We start from the raw sequence: 15,048 nt of genomic DNA, 5'->3' as shown, positions 1-15,048 counted from the left end.
TGGATGAATGGGTGCTCTAGTTTGACAGAATATCAAGCACATATAATTGTGGCAAAAAATTTTAATGCTCTGGTGTGTAGTGCAGACTGGAAATGATGACGCTAACGTTGTCCGTGCTGTTGCGGTTGTAAATGCAAAAATTAACCAAATTCTTGGCAATAATTCCAAAGTCTTTGACTCTGTGATGATAGTACTGTTTGTAAATGTAGTCAGCAACGTCGCTATTGCTCATAACATCAAACAAGCCATCACTTGCAACAACAATTAGAGTTGGAAGACTCAAAGTAACAGTAGAAGTCATTACTTCTTTTCCATCTTTTTCATCTCTTCTCTTTTCAACCACCTTCTTTGGCTTCTCCAAGTGGATCTTGTGTTTGACAACTTCTGGTAAGGCCACTACGGCTTGCTTTCTAAGGTTGGCATTAAGATTGATCGGTTGTGTAAATCCAACATTGATTCCTGCATTGGGATTGGTTGGATCGAGATTGTTCTTTGCATAATAATCTCCAAAAGTCCTAGAAACAGCGAGTCCACATACACGATTATTTTCCACTCGTGAGCCAAACATTTCAATTCTCTTTCGCTCTTGCTCATAGAAAGGTTTATGGTCGCTTGAGAGAGGTATAATCTTAGATTGGTGAATCATGAAGGCACGGCTGTCACCTACATTGGCACATGTAATGTAGTAAGTGTTGTGTTCCTCTTCACTTGCTGTAATGAAAACAGTACATCCTGTAGAACCAGCACTAGCTGTGATTCCACTGGTTGTTCGTGGAGAAGGAACATTCTTCTTGATAGATGCTGAACTTCTATTTAGCTCAACAACTTTCTCTCTGTACTGCTCATCAATTTTTACAAAGGCATACTCTAACAAGTCCCTCCTGGAGAAAATAGGTTCATGAATGTTGAATACTAAGGACTGATAGCATTCCAAATGATAAATGAAATTTTGATGTAAGAAATCTGCACATTCATATCCACCATGTCCATCAAAGACACACAACACAGCAGCGCGTTGATTATGGAAAATGTCGAATGACTTATTTACAAAGAAAATGCGATCTTCCATGTAATTTCTCTTTCCTTGCTCCTGAAAATAGGTAATGGTGAGAGGAAGTTGTTTCTTATTAAAGTCAAATCCCATATTATTATTATTCGAGGTGGTTGTAGTATTCATGGTATCTGAGATGGCGACGCTAAGGTTGCTACCAATGGAATTCTGTGAAACTAAGCTTGGTTTGGGCTTGTGAAAATTGTTATTGAATGGATCTCTCCAAACGAATGGTATGATACTAGATGGGCTATCATTAACTTCAATGTTAGAAAATGATTGTTGTGTTGACACAACATGGTGATTCAAAAATTTGAATATGGATTGTTCCACTTGGCGGTAATAATCCATTTGAGCTGGATGTTTCAGTAAGTTGAGTTCTTTACAGACATCATTGCATTGGTGTCTTGAGAAAAATCGCTTCACTTCCAAATATTCTGAAAAGTTGCCAGTGCTGCTACTATTGCTGCCACCGGTACCGCTTGGTGTTGAATTATTTGTTGTGTTGCTGCTGCTGCTACTACTACTGTTGGTACTACTATTGCTACTATTACTACCACTACTATTTGGTTCAATTTTCTTAGATTGAGGTGAAGCGAGAGGATCCTCTGAAGGTGAAGTTTTACCTTTGTTTTTTTGTGGGATGGGAATTCCTCCATTATCAAAAATTCTACAATCAAATTTCCCAAACAAGTAGCTTCCATAGCAATAGATTTCGTTGGCCTCAAAAACAAATGTGCCTTTCGATTCCAAGTATATAAAATGGAATAGAGACTCTGCAACTACATTGGTGGCATGTCTAGGAGGTAAAGAATTGACCTTGTCTGTATATTTCTCATCATTGGAGTCAATAAATGGATATTCAACAAATGGATAGGCAATAAGCGTAATCTCTTCAATTTCGTTATTGCTTGGGGTGGAGGTGGAGGTGGAGGAAGAAGCATTTGAAACTGAGCCTGTTTTTGGATCATAATGCAATCTATAGACATTGTAAAAGAGTGAGAAGTTTTTCTGAACTTTCAAATTATAGAGCTGCAAGTAATAGTTCAAATGTGTGAGAACGTTCACTGGATCATACTTTTGATGACGCGTATGAATTCTTGTTCCATGGAATATCAAGCCATTCATAGAAAGGTCTTTGATAAAGACAGAATTTGGAAAAGAGGAAGTCTTACTTGATGATGATTTTTGAGGAGTTTGAGATTTGGAATCTCCTTGTGTTTTTGCGTCCACTGTCATTGCATTCCTATACTTGTCCTTATAATAAATGACAATATCATGATAGAGAAGGGTGTTTGCATTGGCTGCGTTGGTAATACCAGAATTATTGCAATTTGAAATGTATGTCATTACCTCTGCAACGTTGTACTTGTAGACATAGTGAGGATCGTAGGGCGCATTCTTCCAGAACATGTTGTTTTTGTTTACATCTGCCAGTGAAGCTGATATTCCACTATCTCTGCTCTTACTTCGTGTCATTCCAGTAGGAGTTCCAGTTGCTAATGTATTAAGCTGGGTTCCGCTATTTGAGTGAGTCAAACTTGGATTACTGGAAGAATGTGAAATTTGAGCACCGTTTTGAATTTGATTTGCAGATGGCAAAAATCCAATCTGTTGAAGTGGGCTTCCTTCGTAGCATGGGAAGGAGACACACCTAGTTTTGAATTCCAAAAATCCCGTTGGTGGAAGGGTTGTGTTGACAGTAGTCGACGAATAATCTCTTGTTGTGGATGACGATGAAGGAACTGTGTTCTCGTTTGTTTGGGATGTTGTCGTCGACGAGGATGTTACAGTGGCATTATTGGTTGTTGTGTTGGTAAAAATGGCCGCAGAAGATGACAATGATGAAGAGGAGGCCGATGTCAAACTGGTGCTCTCACTACTTGAACGACTCAAACCCGAGGAAATAGATGTAGAGGATTTTTCGCTGACTATTGTTGAAGTTGATAAATCATCTTTTGATTTGTTGTTGCCAGAATTGCATGATGATTTTTCTTGTTGACTCTTTTCGTGCACTACAATGTGATTCATGAGAACACTTGGCACGTTGGAAAAATTGGTGAATGTGAACGCAAGATGTTTGTTGTTGGAATGTGAGTGTTGGGCATAATTGGCACTACTTCCGTTCGCATCAATACTTGAAATATTTGGAGTTGATGTGCTGTTGGAAAGGGATGGAGCGAGAGGTTTGAGTGAAGGTGATGAAATACTTTTCACAAGCGAAGGACCAAGATCTGAGCCGTTTGACGATGTCGACGATGATTTCTCCTGAGGGTTGTTCGATGATGTGGTTGTGGGTGATGCTGATATTGTTGACACGCTCAGGTTCGTGTTGTTATTGGTTTTTGTATTGGTCTCTTTTGTGGGTGGTGATGCGGAAGAGATGGTCAAAGTGGGCTGATCAAGCTTTAAACTACCTCGAGCACTTTGTGGTGTTGAAATTGTTCCAAGCGAAGATGATGTCGTAGTTGTGCCTCCAAAACTTTTTGTTCTTGAATGGAAAATTGGAACTCGGTGCATTATATTCTTCACGAATGAAGAAGACTCTCCTGGATCTGATGAGGTCGATGATGAGGCTGAGTTTATGGTATTTGATCCAATTCCTTGACCCAGTTGAATTGGTTGAGTCGGTGGTTGACTTTGTGGAGTATTGGTCTTGTTGAGAATGATAGAAGCTGTACCAGATTTGAGGGAAGATGTAATTTGACCACTCATCAAATTGGGAGGAGGAGGCATTGGAACTGGTGGTGTTTGAGTGGTGTTTGTATTGCTCGGGTTGGTGTTGTTGTTGGGAGCCATTTTAGTATTCGTCGTGGAGCAAGAGGTAGCAATTAAATGAATATGGGTGATGATGGATGGCTGTTGTTGCTATTATTATTATATTAATGTGAAGAAATTTGAATGTGTTGATGATGATTCAAAACAATCATCAATTTAAATTATTTTTGAATTCCTTGCTCTAATTCGGATTGTAGGGAAGAATGGTGAATATTCTTCTTGGTGTTGATGAATAATATTCTGTGGTTGAAGTAAATGTTGATGGCACTGCTGTCAGTGGGGATGAAAATTCTTTTTCTAATCAGATTCGTATGAAAGGATAATGAATTATTGTTTCAGAACGGAATTATGGATAATGAAAGGTACAAGAGGAGGTCGATAACCAAGTTCAACAAATGCGTTCACCAATCACCTATATGGATCAATCAACCTACCAAGAGAGTATTATAATAATTTTGTATGTTGTTTGTAGGACGACTGTTTCAACGACTGCTCTCTCGGGAGCAGCCACAGACCTAATTGGATTGAAACAACGTAACAACTCAGAAACAGAGGACTGATGGACGATTTTTATTGTCGCGTTGTTTTTTCTTCTCTTATAACGTCTCGAAAAGGATCGTTTTCCTATTGTGGAAACTCTAACGGGAGCATGGCGATGGAAAAGGATCCAACAACGAATATTCATTTTAAATCTTCAAAGCGTTCGATTCACATAGAGCACGAATGTGCACACAGGGTCTGAAAACTTGAGACACACATGTGAAACCAATTTGGCTCCTTCTCTCCGTACTACTCAACACTCAACGTGAAAGATCAAACGTGATTCTCTGAGAAAAGTTATCACTCATTCAATTTATTAATGTCTCCTTGAAGAAAAGAACATGTTGTGATTGGTAAATCTGGAGCAATACTTGTCTTGAAGGTTCTTAAATTGGAGTCGAATATGAACACCAATTTTCCGTTCAATGAATTCTTTGAAAATGATGCCATGACTTGTTTTCTTTTCATCTCTGTAGACATTATATTGCAAATATTCGATGGGAGAAAAATTACTGCTGTTCTTTTCTCCAAAGAGCTTAAGTAATTGAGTTTTTGTGGATTCTTGCAATTTCCCACTCTTATATGCTTGATCAATAATAGTCTCCACTAAATGAATCCACTCTTTGAAATAATCATTCTCATCAAATCCACACTTTCCATTAATACCAACCAAATAATGAATAATATTTCGTTCCTTTTGAAATGGGTACAATTTTCTATCACAAATCAACTCGCTACAAAGAATTTTTGTGTGTTCAAGTAGACACGTTTTCACAACATGCATTGGTATTAAATGGCGTATGAATCGCACTACAAGTGTGACCTTTGAGCGATTGGTCATGTGTTCGGACAAATAGGCTCCATATTTCTGAAACACGTGCAGTAAAAGTTGAGGACTCTTCAATTGCACAATCATGACTAAGATATTCATATCCTCATAAGGTTCCTCAATTAAAACATTGTAATGTCCAAAACTGTTAAAATATGCTTCAACAAAGAATTCAAAAATTCTCAAAACAAAGGCCTCATTTCTCCGTTGTTGCTGTTCTTTCAATTCCTCCTGAATGAGAGTTATCATGTGAGAGTCTAGTACAAGTTTGACGAGGGAAAAGAAAATATTATAGCCCAATGCTCCAAATTTCAAACGTTCGCTATACAAAACGTGACCCGGGTAAGTGATTGGAATGGCTTGAGTCAGCAACTCTATTCGAGAGAAGGTCTCAATTATTTGTGAATGAATTTGTTGTACAATATCTTGATTACTCATCATGTAATAACGATTTTTTTCGATCATGGCATTCAATTTCAGTGGAGAATGCAGCAGAATGTCCAACTCTAGAAGCTTGTGTTGCTTGAAATGGCCTTGTAGTGCCTTCTTCCAGTTGCATGGCTTTACGATTCGTTTTTCACATTTCGAAATGGACTCTTTCAAACTTTTTGGTGGTGTGAAAATTCGATTGGAAGGAGCACTTGGAGTGGTTCTACTTTGTCGTTCTTCTTCAAGTTTCAGAGCTTGTCGATCAACAGCTGCAATGACTTGTTCTCCATACATTTGACACAAGTCAGGAAACATGCGATAAGTTGTTTTCAAGAACTTCCTTACAGAATTCCGTAATTGAGACAAACTTCTTGAATGTGTGGTCCCACTCTTTGCATCACAGGATGTTTTTGAACAATGTATTGAAGTAGTCATAGAAATAACTTACTGGCCTCATGACTTGGTTGTTTCCTTGATTGAGTCGTTCCAATAATAATTTTGCTTCACGTTCCAATAATCGTTTAAAAAACATTCGATAAATATGGGCATCACGATCCTCGAACATTAATTTTCTATACAATTTCATATTCACTTGTGTTGCAAAGGCATGTGCTTCATTCCATGAAATAAATTCAAAGATGAAACAAAACAATTCCGGTGGTATTTGTATCCATTCGGATTGTTGTTGTTGTTTTGATTGTTCAATAATATTGTGGTGTAGCACACAGTTTTGATTCATGATAGAAGACCTTTTCAAAATAATATGGAATGAATAGATTCAGCGTTCAATTCGACCCGAATATTGTTGTTGCGAAAACAAGAGGCAATTTTTGTCTCCAGAACTGCACGGAAACCTCGAAGAAGATGGTTTAAATAAAAATCAAGCAAGAAATAATTAGAAATAAAAAGCCTCAACAACCTTGGGACAGTTTCAACAGTACAACAACTGTCACTGGATACAATTTTGTACTTTCGTATGTTCCATTCTTCTCTCTCATCATCAACAAACGAAATTTTCAAAGTTGGTGCTTCCAACAACATCAGCATCGGATCAGACAAAGGATCTTGCAACAAGAAGAGAAAAGAGCCTCCTTCTTCCTCACCCTCTTCATTATCACTAACAAAAACATCAAATTCTCATACTTTTCTGGGCAATAGTGGTTATTCTGCTCCTAAATATCGTGAACAACAACAACGCTTCTTCAAGAAAAGGAAACAAGAATCGGAACATGCAGAGCAACAACAAAACTCATCACCAATTCAAGAAAATCTCGTCTGTGCGATCGCCACTTGCAACACTCTCCCAAAGAACACAACGCCCATCGATGATCAGTCATGCAACATGTTTGGTACGAAAATTGCCAAGAAAACTGTGATGGTGGTGGAAGGCAGCCGGTTCTATCATGCTTCCTGTCAGCATGCTGCATGGAATGGACTGTAGTAACCGTGGAGGAGCGTCTAACAGCAGAAGTGACAGTGGAGAGCGATTCCATCAATTCTCTGTATCAAGAACGTACAAAACAGAATAGATTTGTTGTACTACTGTTACTACTACTCTCGATGGTAAAATGGGTTAATATTAATAAAAGTGTTATGCACGAAGCCAACGGATAACATTGAATGTTTCCAATGTGCTTGATCTTGGAACATTTTCAACCAACATCCATTCCAAGAGAAAATACGTTTTCCCAATTTCAACCACAAGGGTAAATTAATATCCTTCAATAAACTACTTGCACCACCTACTCATTCCTGTTAAATTCTCTCGCCTGTCATCCAAAATGGATCGCCTTGCCAGCTGGAACATGAACTTTTCTGGTCAGTTAAAACAGCCATTTGAATCTTAGTGGGGACCTCAAAAAATGTAAAAAAATTATCTTTACTCTGGTGTTTGTCGATAACACTCAAGGTATTCCATCCTACAATTTTGTGTAGCTACGACGAGATAGACTCATGAGCCAAACAATGAACTTCAATAACAAGTACACCCAGCCAAAAGGAACTGTTCGAGCAGTGATTGGAGGACAATGGGGTGATGAAGGTAAGGGAAAGTTGGTCGATTTGATGGCCCGACAGCATCAAATTGTATGCCGATACAATGGTGGAAGTAATGCTGGCCATTCCATTGTTGATTGTAAGTGTTTAATAATAGAATTTTGTGTGTGATGATGGCTCATAACTTATCATCATCATCGTGGTTCTCGCTCCCTGAAATAATCATCTTTGTGGCTGACCTCGTTTAAAATTTCGATTCCTACTTTCAAATTTGAAAATATGGACAATTTTATGTGCCAATTCTCCCATGTGGAACCTGATGCAATTTTTTATTCCACCCAACTACTACTTTGACCCAATTCATTGTGCGTTCACTATTATTGCAATATGCATCATCATTGTGGTCTCAACATTTCATTGTGGTTGCGAATGATGATATTTGATGAAATTAAACCTCTCTCACACAGCCAATGGCCACAGATATGCCACCAATTTACTCCCTTCTGGCGTTCTCACTCCCGGATGCATCAATCTCATTGGTAATGGTGTTGTTTTGGAGGTACCAAAACTCTTATCTGAAATTGACAATTTGAAAGAAAAGAACAAGAAACACAAAGGTGATGATTCTGCCACTATTGACCAAGAGTTCCAAGATATTGAGAAGCGTTTATTAATTTCCGACCGTGCACATCTTGTTTTCGGTTTCCACAAGGCCATTGATGGCTTCCAAGAAGGAGTTTTACAAGAAACTGGATCACAAATTGGAACGACAAAGCGAGGAATTGGTCCAACCTACACCACCAAAGCAGCTCGAAGTGGGTTGCGTAGCGGTGATTTGTTGACCGATTTTGCAGTTTTCGAGAAAAAGTACATGACCTTATTGAAGACATTGAAGAGTCAGTATGCATCATGTGTCGAATTGCAAAATTATGATGCACAAGGAGAATTGGCTCTCTACCGAGATGTTTACATTCCCCGAGTTCATCCAATGATTATTGATACCATTACTTACCTTCATAAGGCCATCTATGTCGATGGACTTGACATTTTACTTGAGGGAGCGAACGCAGTCATGTTGGATATTGACTTTGGAACTTATCCATTTGTGACATCTTCTTCACCTTGCATTGGAGGCGCTTGTACTGGTTTGGGCATTCCACCTCGTGCCATTTCTGAAACTTATGGTGTCATTAAGGCATACTGCACACGTGTCGGTGCAGGTCCATTCCCAACTGAGTTGAAGGATGAAGTTGGAGACACCATTAGAAAGGTTGGTGGTGAATTTGGTACCACCACTGGAAGACCAAGAAGTTGCGGATGGCTCGATGTTGTTGCTGTCAAGTACGGTTGCATGATTAATGGTTTTACTGCATTGTGCTTGACCAAATTGGATGTTTTGGATCAATTGGAGGAAGTTAAAATCGGTGTTGCCTACAAGTTAGATGGCACTGAGATTGACACTGTTCCATATAGCGCTGATGATATGGCCAGAGTGGAAGTTGTCTATGAGACCTTCCCAGGCTGGAAGAGTGATATCTCCAAGGTTCGCACCTTTGAAGAATTGCCTGAAAATGCACAAAAGTTTGTGAAGCGAATTCAAGAATTGATTGGTGTACCAATTAAATGGATTGGTACAGGAGCTGGACGTGACTCGATGATTTGCCTTTAATTTTGTCTAATAACGAGTGATTTTGGCACTATTATTCATGTATTGGAATTTTTCTAAATAAATTTGTACTTGTTTCTACTTTGTTTACGTCGGGGTGTGTGGATACACACCATCAGCCAAATGTCATCTCTCTCGGAATTCTTTCAGAATTTCAAAACCAAGAGAGAATTCTTGTTGTTCATCAAGTAGAGCCGCCAAAGTAAAAAAAAATGAGTCAAGGTTCTCCATTCCATCCTCTTCCAAATGGTCGTTGTTTTCCAGAACAATCACCACCACCACAACAACAACTGAACTTGGCATTCCCATTCCGAACGGGTGAAAGTCCACCTTGGGATCTATTCCCTAATCAACCACCACCACCACCAACACAGCCACAACAACCCTCTTCCTCGCAACAGCAGGTTCCTTCAACTCGACCTTCATCATTGCATCAAAAACCTGCAAAAAAGCAAAAACGACCACAGAACTCGAAAAATTCAAAAAATTCATCGTCCAAACCTGTGCAACACAAGAATGTTCATCATCACAACTCGTCCATGAACAGCGAAAAGGACAAGATATTGAAAAAGATGAATGCATTGATTGATGAAATTTCAGTAGCAGAGCAACATGCACAATCAATATATTCATGCGTCTCGTTGTTTGAGGTGAAAACATGTATTGAAAGTAATTTTAGTCAAATTGATTCGTTCTCAAAAATTGACCTCTATTTAGTGGCAGAAACATTGTGTGGAAAAACAAAATCTTATTTTGAGAAATTCATGACAAATGTAAACCCTGAAATGTATTTTATTTTGAAGAGCTTTGTGTACTTTACCAATCAAATCAAGTATTTCCTCCTGAAAGGAGATGAAGTTTCTAAATATCGAAAACAAGGCCTTTTGGAATATGACGATCACATTTCAAATGAAAAACGAACGAAAATATTTCTTGATGGTGGTAGAGACCATGAAAGTGGATCATCAAAGAGAGAAATTATTGTTGTCAATGAGGCCAAAGATTCAAAATTGAAAGAGCTCTTGATGGACTTGTCCACAAGTCTCCAATTGAAATTTCCCAATGTCAAATCGAGAGGATTATCTGGATCTGAGTTGAAACGTTTCTACGCATACATTAGTGAATTTGTGAGCTCATGTATGGGCGGGTATTCTCCAAATATTGCAGACTTTTCGTCGACACACATTTCCAACCTTGCAAAACAAAGGAAATCGAAGTTCATTTTCATTGGAGATGTTCGTTTTGGAGTGTGTCGACATCGCTCCATTCTATTCAAATACATTTGTGACTATTTATTTATGGATGGATTTAAAGATATTCGATGTCGACTCGTTCGAGGAACGTGTTCAGGAGGAAATCATGCTTGGAATATTGTTTCCATTGTGGACACGAAATCCAACTCTGCAACACTTCCTGACTTGTATTTGGTTGATATCATGAGATACCCTGGACGGCTCTACTCTGTGAACAGTGTGGATGCTGACATGTACAAACAACAAAGTTTTGGAAGCATTGGTGGTCATAGTCAGAAAGGATTTGCTACCGACCTTTCGAAACTTCAATATAAGGAGAAAAAACTACTTGGACGTGGAGCCTCTGGAAAGGTAAGAGTTTTTCGAAGAGAAAATTTTGTGACTTGACAAAGGGTAAATTAATATTCTCTCATGCTTTTACATCACTGTTATTTACGTTAATGATGGTTTAATTATTTTAACTCTTTGATAACGTTATGTATGATGGGATTAATTATTTTAATGATTTTGATTATAATATTCTCTTGCTACTCCTACTACTATGATTCACTTCATTTGGTCACCTTTCCCTTTACCACCACAGGTCTTTAGTTGTGTCGTGTACATTCCAGAGAAGGGAGAAACCGTTTGTGCTGTAAAAAAGGTACCACTCACATTCGACAATAATTGTAACTTTGAGAGAGAACTCAAATTATTGAACTATTTGAGCCATCCTAATATTATTCAACTCTATCATGCTACACTTATAAAAAACAATCATGGAGAACATTGTATTCACATGTTCATGGAATTGATGGATTGCAACGCTCGAAAATTTATCAATGATTTCAAAGCCAATTACATGATTCATCCAAAGTATTATGTCTATGAGCTATTATTCTTTTTAAGTAATGTGGCAAATGGATTAAATTATTTGCATTTACGAGGAATTGTTCACCGAGATGTAAAACCAGAGAATATTGCCATCAAGTACTATCGTCATTCTCCTCACACCATTAAGGATGTGAAATTAGTGGACTTTGACGTTGCTAATATTGTTCACAATAGCAAAACTATTTGTGGTACTCGAGGATATTGTGATCCACAATTATTCTCCACGTCCTTAAACCAAATAGTCGCCAAACCTTCTCTCGATTGTTTCAGTTTTGGAATTCTCTTGGCGGAATTCTTTATGGAATATTCACCGACAGTATTCTTTAATTCGAGTGACTCATTCGATCAGGGTTATGAAAAATTCCAAAAACACTACTCTCCTCAAAATATTCAATTTACCATTACGAAATCGAGCAAGTATAATTGCATCCCACCCAAATATAGAGATTCATTGTCACAAATGATTCTGAATTGTATTCAGACAGACCTCACAAAACGACCCACCATGCAACAGATTGCTTCTGAATTGGAAAATTATCTTTTGAAGAATTTTATCATTAGGGCAGAAGAAGAATGGCAGCAATTGCAACGACCAAAACAACAATAATATTATTTTCATATTTCCGAATAATATGCCATCAAGTGGAATTTTACCGAATTCTTAATCACACAAGAGGGTAAAGCGTTGAGAGATACTCACACGAAACCATTGGAAATCGAAGAAGATTTCAAAAAATTGTATTCTATTAGCTTTTTGTCATTTCTCAAAGTTCTTTGGAAGGATTGATGACGAACGTATACTTTCAAAATGTTGATAGGCCCTAAAACGTAATGACAAAAAGAAACCTCGATTTTGGTATTTACCTTCACTCAATTAATACCTTTTGGAACTTTTATTCTTCAATCCACTTTCTCTTGTCTTTCCAATTTTGGCCCATGTAAAGGATTCACGAATTGGTTTTGATCTCCTGTCTTGACATTTCCGTTTAGTTGTGAAACATCTCAAAGACAGGCAACTCTTTTCAAGTCCTTCCTGCACTGCATTAAAATTTCCTATAAATTTTACCATTCATCTCCCTCCTTACAAGTTCCACATCAAAAAAAACAACAAGATGAAATCAATTTCACTTGTCTTGCTTGTTGCACTTGTACTCCTTGCTGCTGTCTACGTAGCAGGAGCTGCAGACACTTACAAGAAGGTTGATACTTACAAGAAGGTTGACACTTACAAACCTCCAAAGAAAAAACATTGTCGTAAAAAGTGTGTCCTTCACAAGTACGTTCGTGGAAAATGTCTCAAACACAAGTGGGTGGGTCGTAAAAAGTATTGTGACAAGTACACTGTCGTAGGAAAGGGTAAATGCTTACAACACAAGACCTATTCCAAGTGTGACAAATACAGCAAGCCTTACACCAAGTGTGTCAAACACAAGTACAGAAAATATTGCCACAAATATGAAACCAAACAAGTCTGTGATAGTTATGGCACTCGTAAATATTGCAAGAGACACGTCCATAAAAAGTATTGTTCTCAAACCAAAAAGTACAAGAAATGCACCAAATGGGGAAGAAAGAAGACCACTTGCAGAACTCCAAAAACTTATCCAATTAAGAAGTGTTACACCAAGAAGAAGTGTGACAAGTATGTGGATCCCTATGCTCCTTCAAGAAAACCATCTTGCAACTATGTCCGTAAATGTCGTGTCATTGGTTACAGGACCAAATGTTTAAAGTACAATTACCGTCGTTATTGTAAGAGACACAAATGTTACACCAAGTGCATGTCTCACAAGTACAGAAAATATTGTCGCAAATGGGGCACTCGTAAATATTGCAATCATTACAAGAATGTGACAAGATGTTGTCAACACAAGAAGAAGAGATACTGTACATATAAAAAGACCTATCCAGCCAAGTGTATTCATAAAAAGTATTGGAAGAAGTGTTGTAAGAGAGCACCACCAAAGAAGAAGTGTCAAACGTACAAGTACACCAAAGGAAGAAAGATTTGTAAGAGACGCGCCCCTTACAAGAAAGTGTGTGTCTACAAGAAGAGTGTCTGTAAGAAGATTAAGAAGGTGAAAAAGCCAAAGAAGGTGGATACTTACAAATATTAAGAACCATTCCTGGAATTCGGTCTTTTGTAAATAAATTGCAGTCTCCTGACCGTTTGTCCTCTTGAACTGTAATGTTTGAGAAAAATTTCGAGAATTCGATCATCATATCTCAATCGATTACAACACAAAATTCGTTCCATTTGACTTGTTGAATGTCTGAATGGACTCCCCTTACACCTTTGTGATCCCAATGGATACTCTCAATAAGATGTGTGATCGTTGGAAATCATTTCATTAAACAAGGAGAGTTGTTTTTTCTTTCCTTTTCTTGTGAGCAAAACTAGATGCTCATCTCAATTATTTGGTTAATCTCGTCCATAAAATCCTTGGTCAACTCAAGTGAAATTGAAGAAAACAGACCATATTCATTCGTGACCTCATCCCAAATTTGGGTTGGTTCATCAGTCGAAATGGATGCCAAGTTTAAAAATTGTTGTTTGATGGCTTCAAGTACAATTTCCTTGTCTTGTTTCAATGGTTCTGAAGCATAGAAAAATGCAAAGCCATCTTGTTTGACAGCTTCCAAAACAACTTCCTTGTCACTTTTCAAGTCATCAGAAGCATATTCTAATACACAACCTTTTTGTTTGACTGCTTCAAGAACCACTTCCTTGTCTTGTTTCAAATCTATAAAAGTATATTCAAGAACTTCACCATTTTGTTGGACTACTTCAAGAACAAATTGTTTGTCCTTTTTCAAATCTTCTGAAGCATATTCAAATGCACGACCATGCATGCTCACTGCTTCAAGAACAATTTCCTTGTCACTTTTCAAGTCATCAGAAGCATAGAGAAGTGCCAAACCATTTTTTGACTGCTCCCAGAACAATTTCCTTGTCCTGTTTCAACTCTTCTGAAACAAATTGAAGTGTCCAACCACATACTTTCACTATTTCAAGAACAAATTGTTTGTCACTTTTCAAATCTTCTGATGCGTATTCAAGTGAATGACCGTTGACAGTCACTGCTTTCATCATGAACACTCGATCTTCTTTCAAGCTTTCGGAAACTTTTTGAAAAACTTGACAATTCCCAACTGCTCTCCATATCTTCCAATAGTTTCCGTTCATCAGATCTTGCTTTGAGTGGTCTCGCATTTGACATGAATTTTGTGGAAGTTGCATGAATTTTTTATGGCAGCGCGATCATCTTTTGAAATCTCTAATCACTTCAAGAAGATCACTTTGAATGCACTGATCTCTTGAAACGCAAGTCCCTATCGTTTTGACACAACAACTCATTCGTGTCTGTTTGTTTCCATTTAATCTTTTTCTGTTTCGAATCGATCGACATTGTAATACTTGTAATACCTAGGAAAAAAATAGCTGCATTACGGTTGTCATCTCTGCCACTCCACACACACATGGAAAATATCGTCACAAAATTCCCTTTCAAAAGCTCTCACCCTCCCACCCAACAAACTGGAATTCAGATCGAAAAATTTGCCAAAAGGTAAGTGTTACAATTAACGTTACAGAACACACTTGGTGTGTTCTGGTTTAAAAGGTGCAAGGAGA

General features: G+C 37.9%; 7 protein-coding genes across 7 annotated transcripts; 4 read left to right on the top strand and 3 right to left on the bottom strand.

Annotated features, from left to right (window-relative positions):
• Positions 1–61: 61 nt before the first annotated feature.
• On the bottom strand, positions 62–3,850 carry FDP41_002240 (uncharacterized protein; the record flags this gene model as incomplete). Its single annotated transcript, XM_044705413.1, has 1 exon — positions 62–3,850. The coding sequence occupies one exon, from the start codon at positions 3,848–3,850 to the stop codon at positions 62–64; it is 3,789 nt and encodes a 1,262-aa protein (XP_044563133.1).
• Positions 3,851–4,685: 835 nt separating this feature from the next.
• FDP41_002239 (uncharacterized protein) lies at positions 4,686–6,366 on the bottom strand (the record flags this gene model as incomplete). The annotated part of the gene is made up of 2 exons (XM_044705411.1): positions 4,686–6,017; positions 6,076–6,366. The coding sequence occupies 2 exons, from the start codon at positions 6,364–6,366 to the stop codon at positions 4,686–4,688; spliced, it is 1,623 nt and encodes a 540-aa protein (XP_044563132.1).
• A 237-nt stretch (positions 6,367–6,603) lies between these two features.
• On the top strand, positions 6,604–7,068 carry FDP41_002238 (uncharacterized protein; the record flags this gene model as incomplete). Its single annotated transcript, XM_044705410.1, has 1 exon — positions 6,604–7,068. The coding sequence occupies one exon, from the start codon at positions 6,604–6,606 to the stop codon at positions 7,066–7,068; it is 465 nt and encodes a 154-aa protein (XP_044563131.1).
• Positions 7,069–7,580: 512 nt separating this feature from the next.
• FDP41_002237 (uncharacterized protein) lies at positions 7,581–9,291 on the top strand (the record flags this gene model as incomplete). Its single annotated transcript, XM_044705409.1, has 2 exons — positions 7,581–7,761; positions 8,090–9,291. The coding sequence occupies 2 exons, from the start codon at positions 7,581–7,583 to the stop codon at positions 9,289–9,291; spliced, it is 1,383 nt and encodes a 460-aa protein (XP_044563130.1).
• Positions 9,292–9,500: 209 nt separating this feature from the next.
• Positions 9,501–12,021, top strand: FDP41_002236 (uncharacterized protein; the record flags this gene model as incomplete). Its single annotated transcript, XM_044705408.1, has 2 exons — positions 9,501–10,892; positions 11,125–12,021. 2 exons carry the CDS (start codon positions 9,501–9,503, stop codon positions 12,019–12,021), a joined length of 2,289 nt encoding a protein of 762 aa, XP_044563129.1.
• A 505-nt stretch (positions 12,022–12,526) lies between these two features.
• On the top strand, positions 12,527–13,531 carry FDP41_002235 (uncharacterized protein; the record flags this gene model as incomplete). The annotated part of the gene is made up of 1 exon (XM_044705407.1): positions 12,527–13,531. One exon carries the CDS (start codon positions 12,527–12,529, stop codon positions 13,529–13,531), a length of 1,005 nt encoding a protein of 334 aa, XP_044563128.1.
• A 280-nt stretch (positions 13,532–13,811) lies between these two features.
• On the bottom strand, positions 13,812–14,655 carry FDP41_002234 (uncharacterized protein; the record flags this gene model as incomplete). Its single annotated transcript, XM_044705406.1, has 2 exons — positions 13,812–14,345; positions 14,416–14,655. The coding sequence occupies 2 exons, from the start codon at positions 14,653–14,655 to the stop codon at positions 13,812–13,814; spliced, it is 774 nt and encodes a 257-aa protein (XP_044563127.1).
• Between the last annotated feature and the right edge of the window lie 393 nt (positions 14,656–15,048).

This window comes from Naegleria fowleri (genome assembly GCF_008403515.1).
Source record: "Naegleria fowleri strain ATCC 30894 chromosome Unknown tig29, whole genome shotgun sequence".
NCBI lineage: Eukaryota > Heterolobosea > Eutetramitea > Acrasida > Naegleriidae > Naegleria > Naegleria fowleri.
Note: the sequence above shows the minus strand (reverse complement) of the source record. Positions and strands in the feature narration are given on the sequence as shown.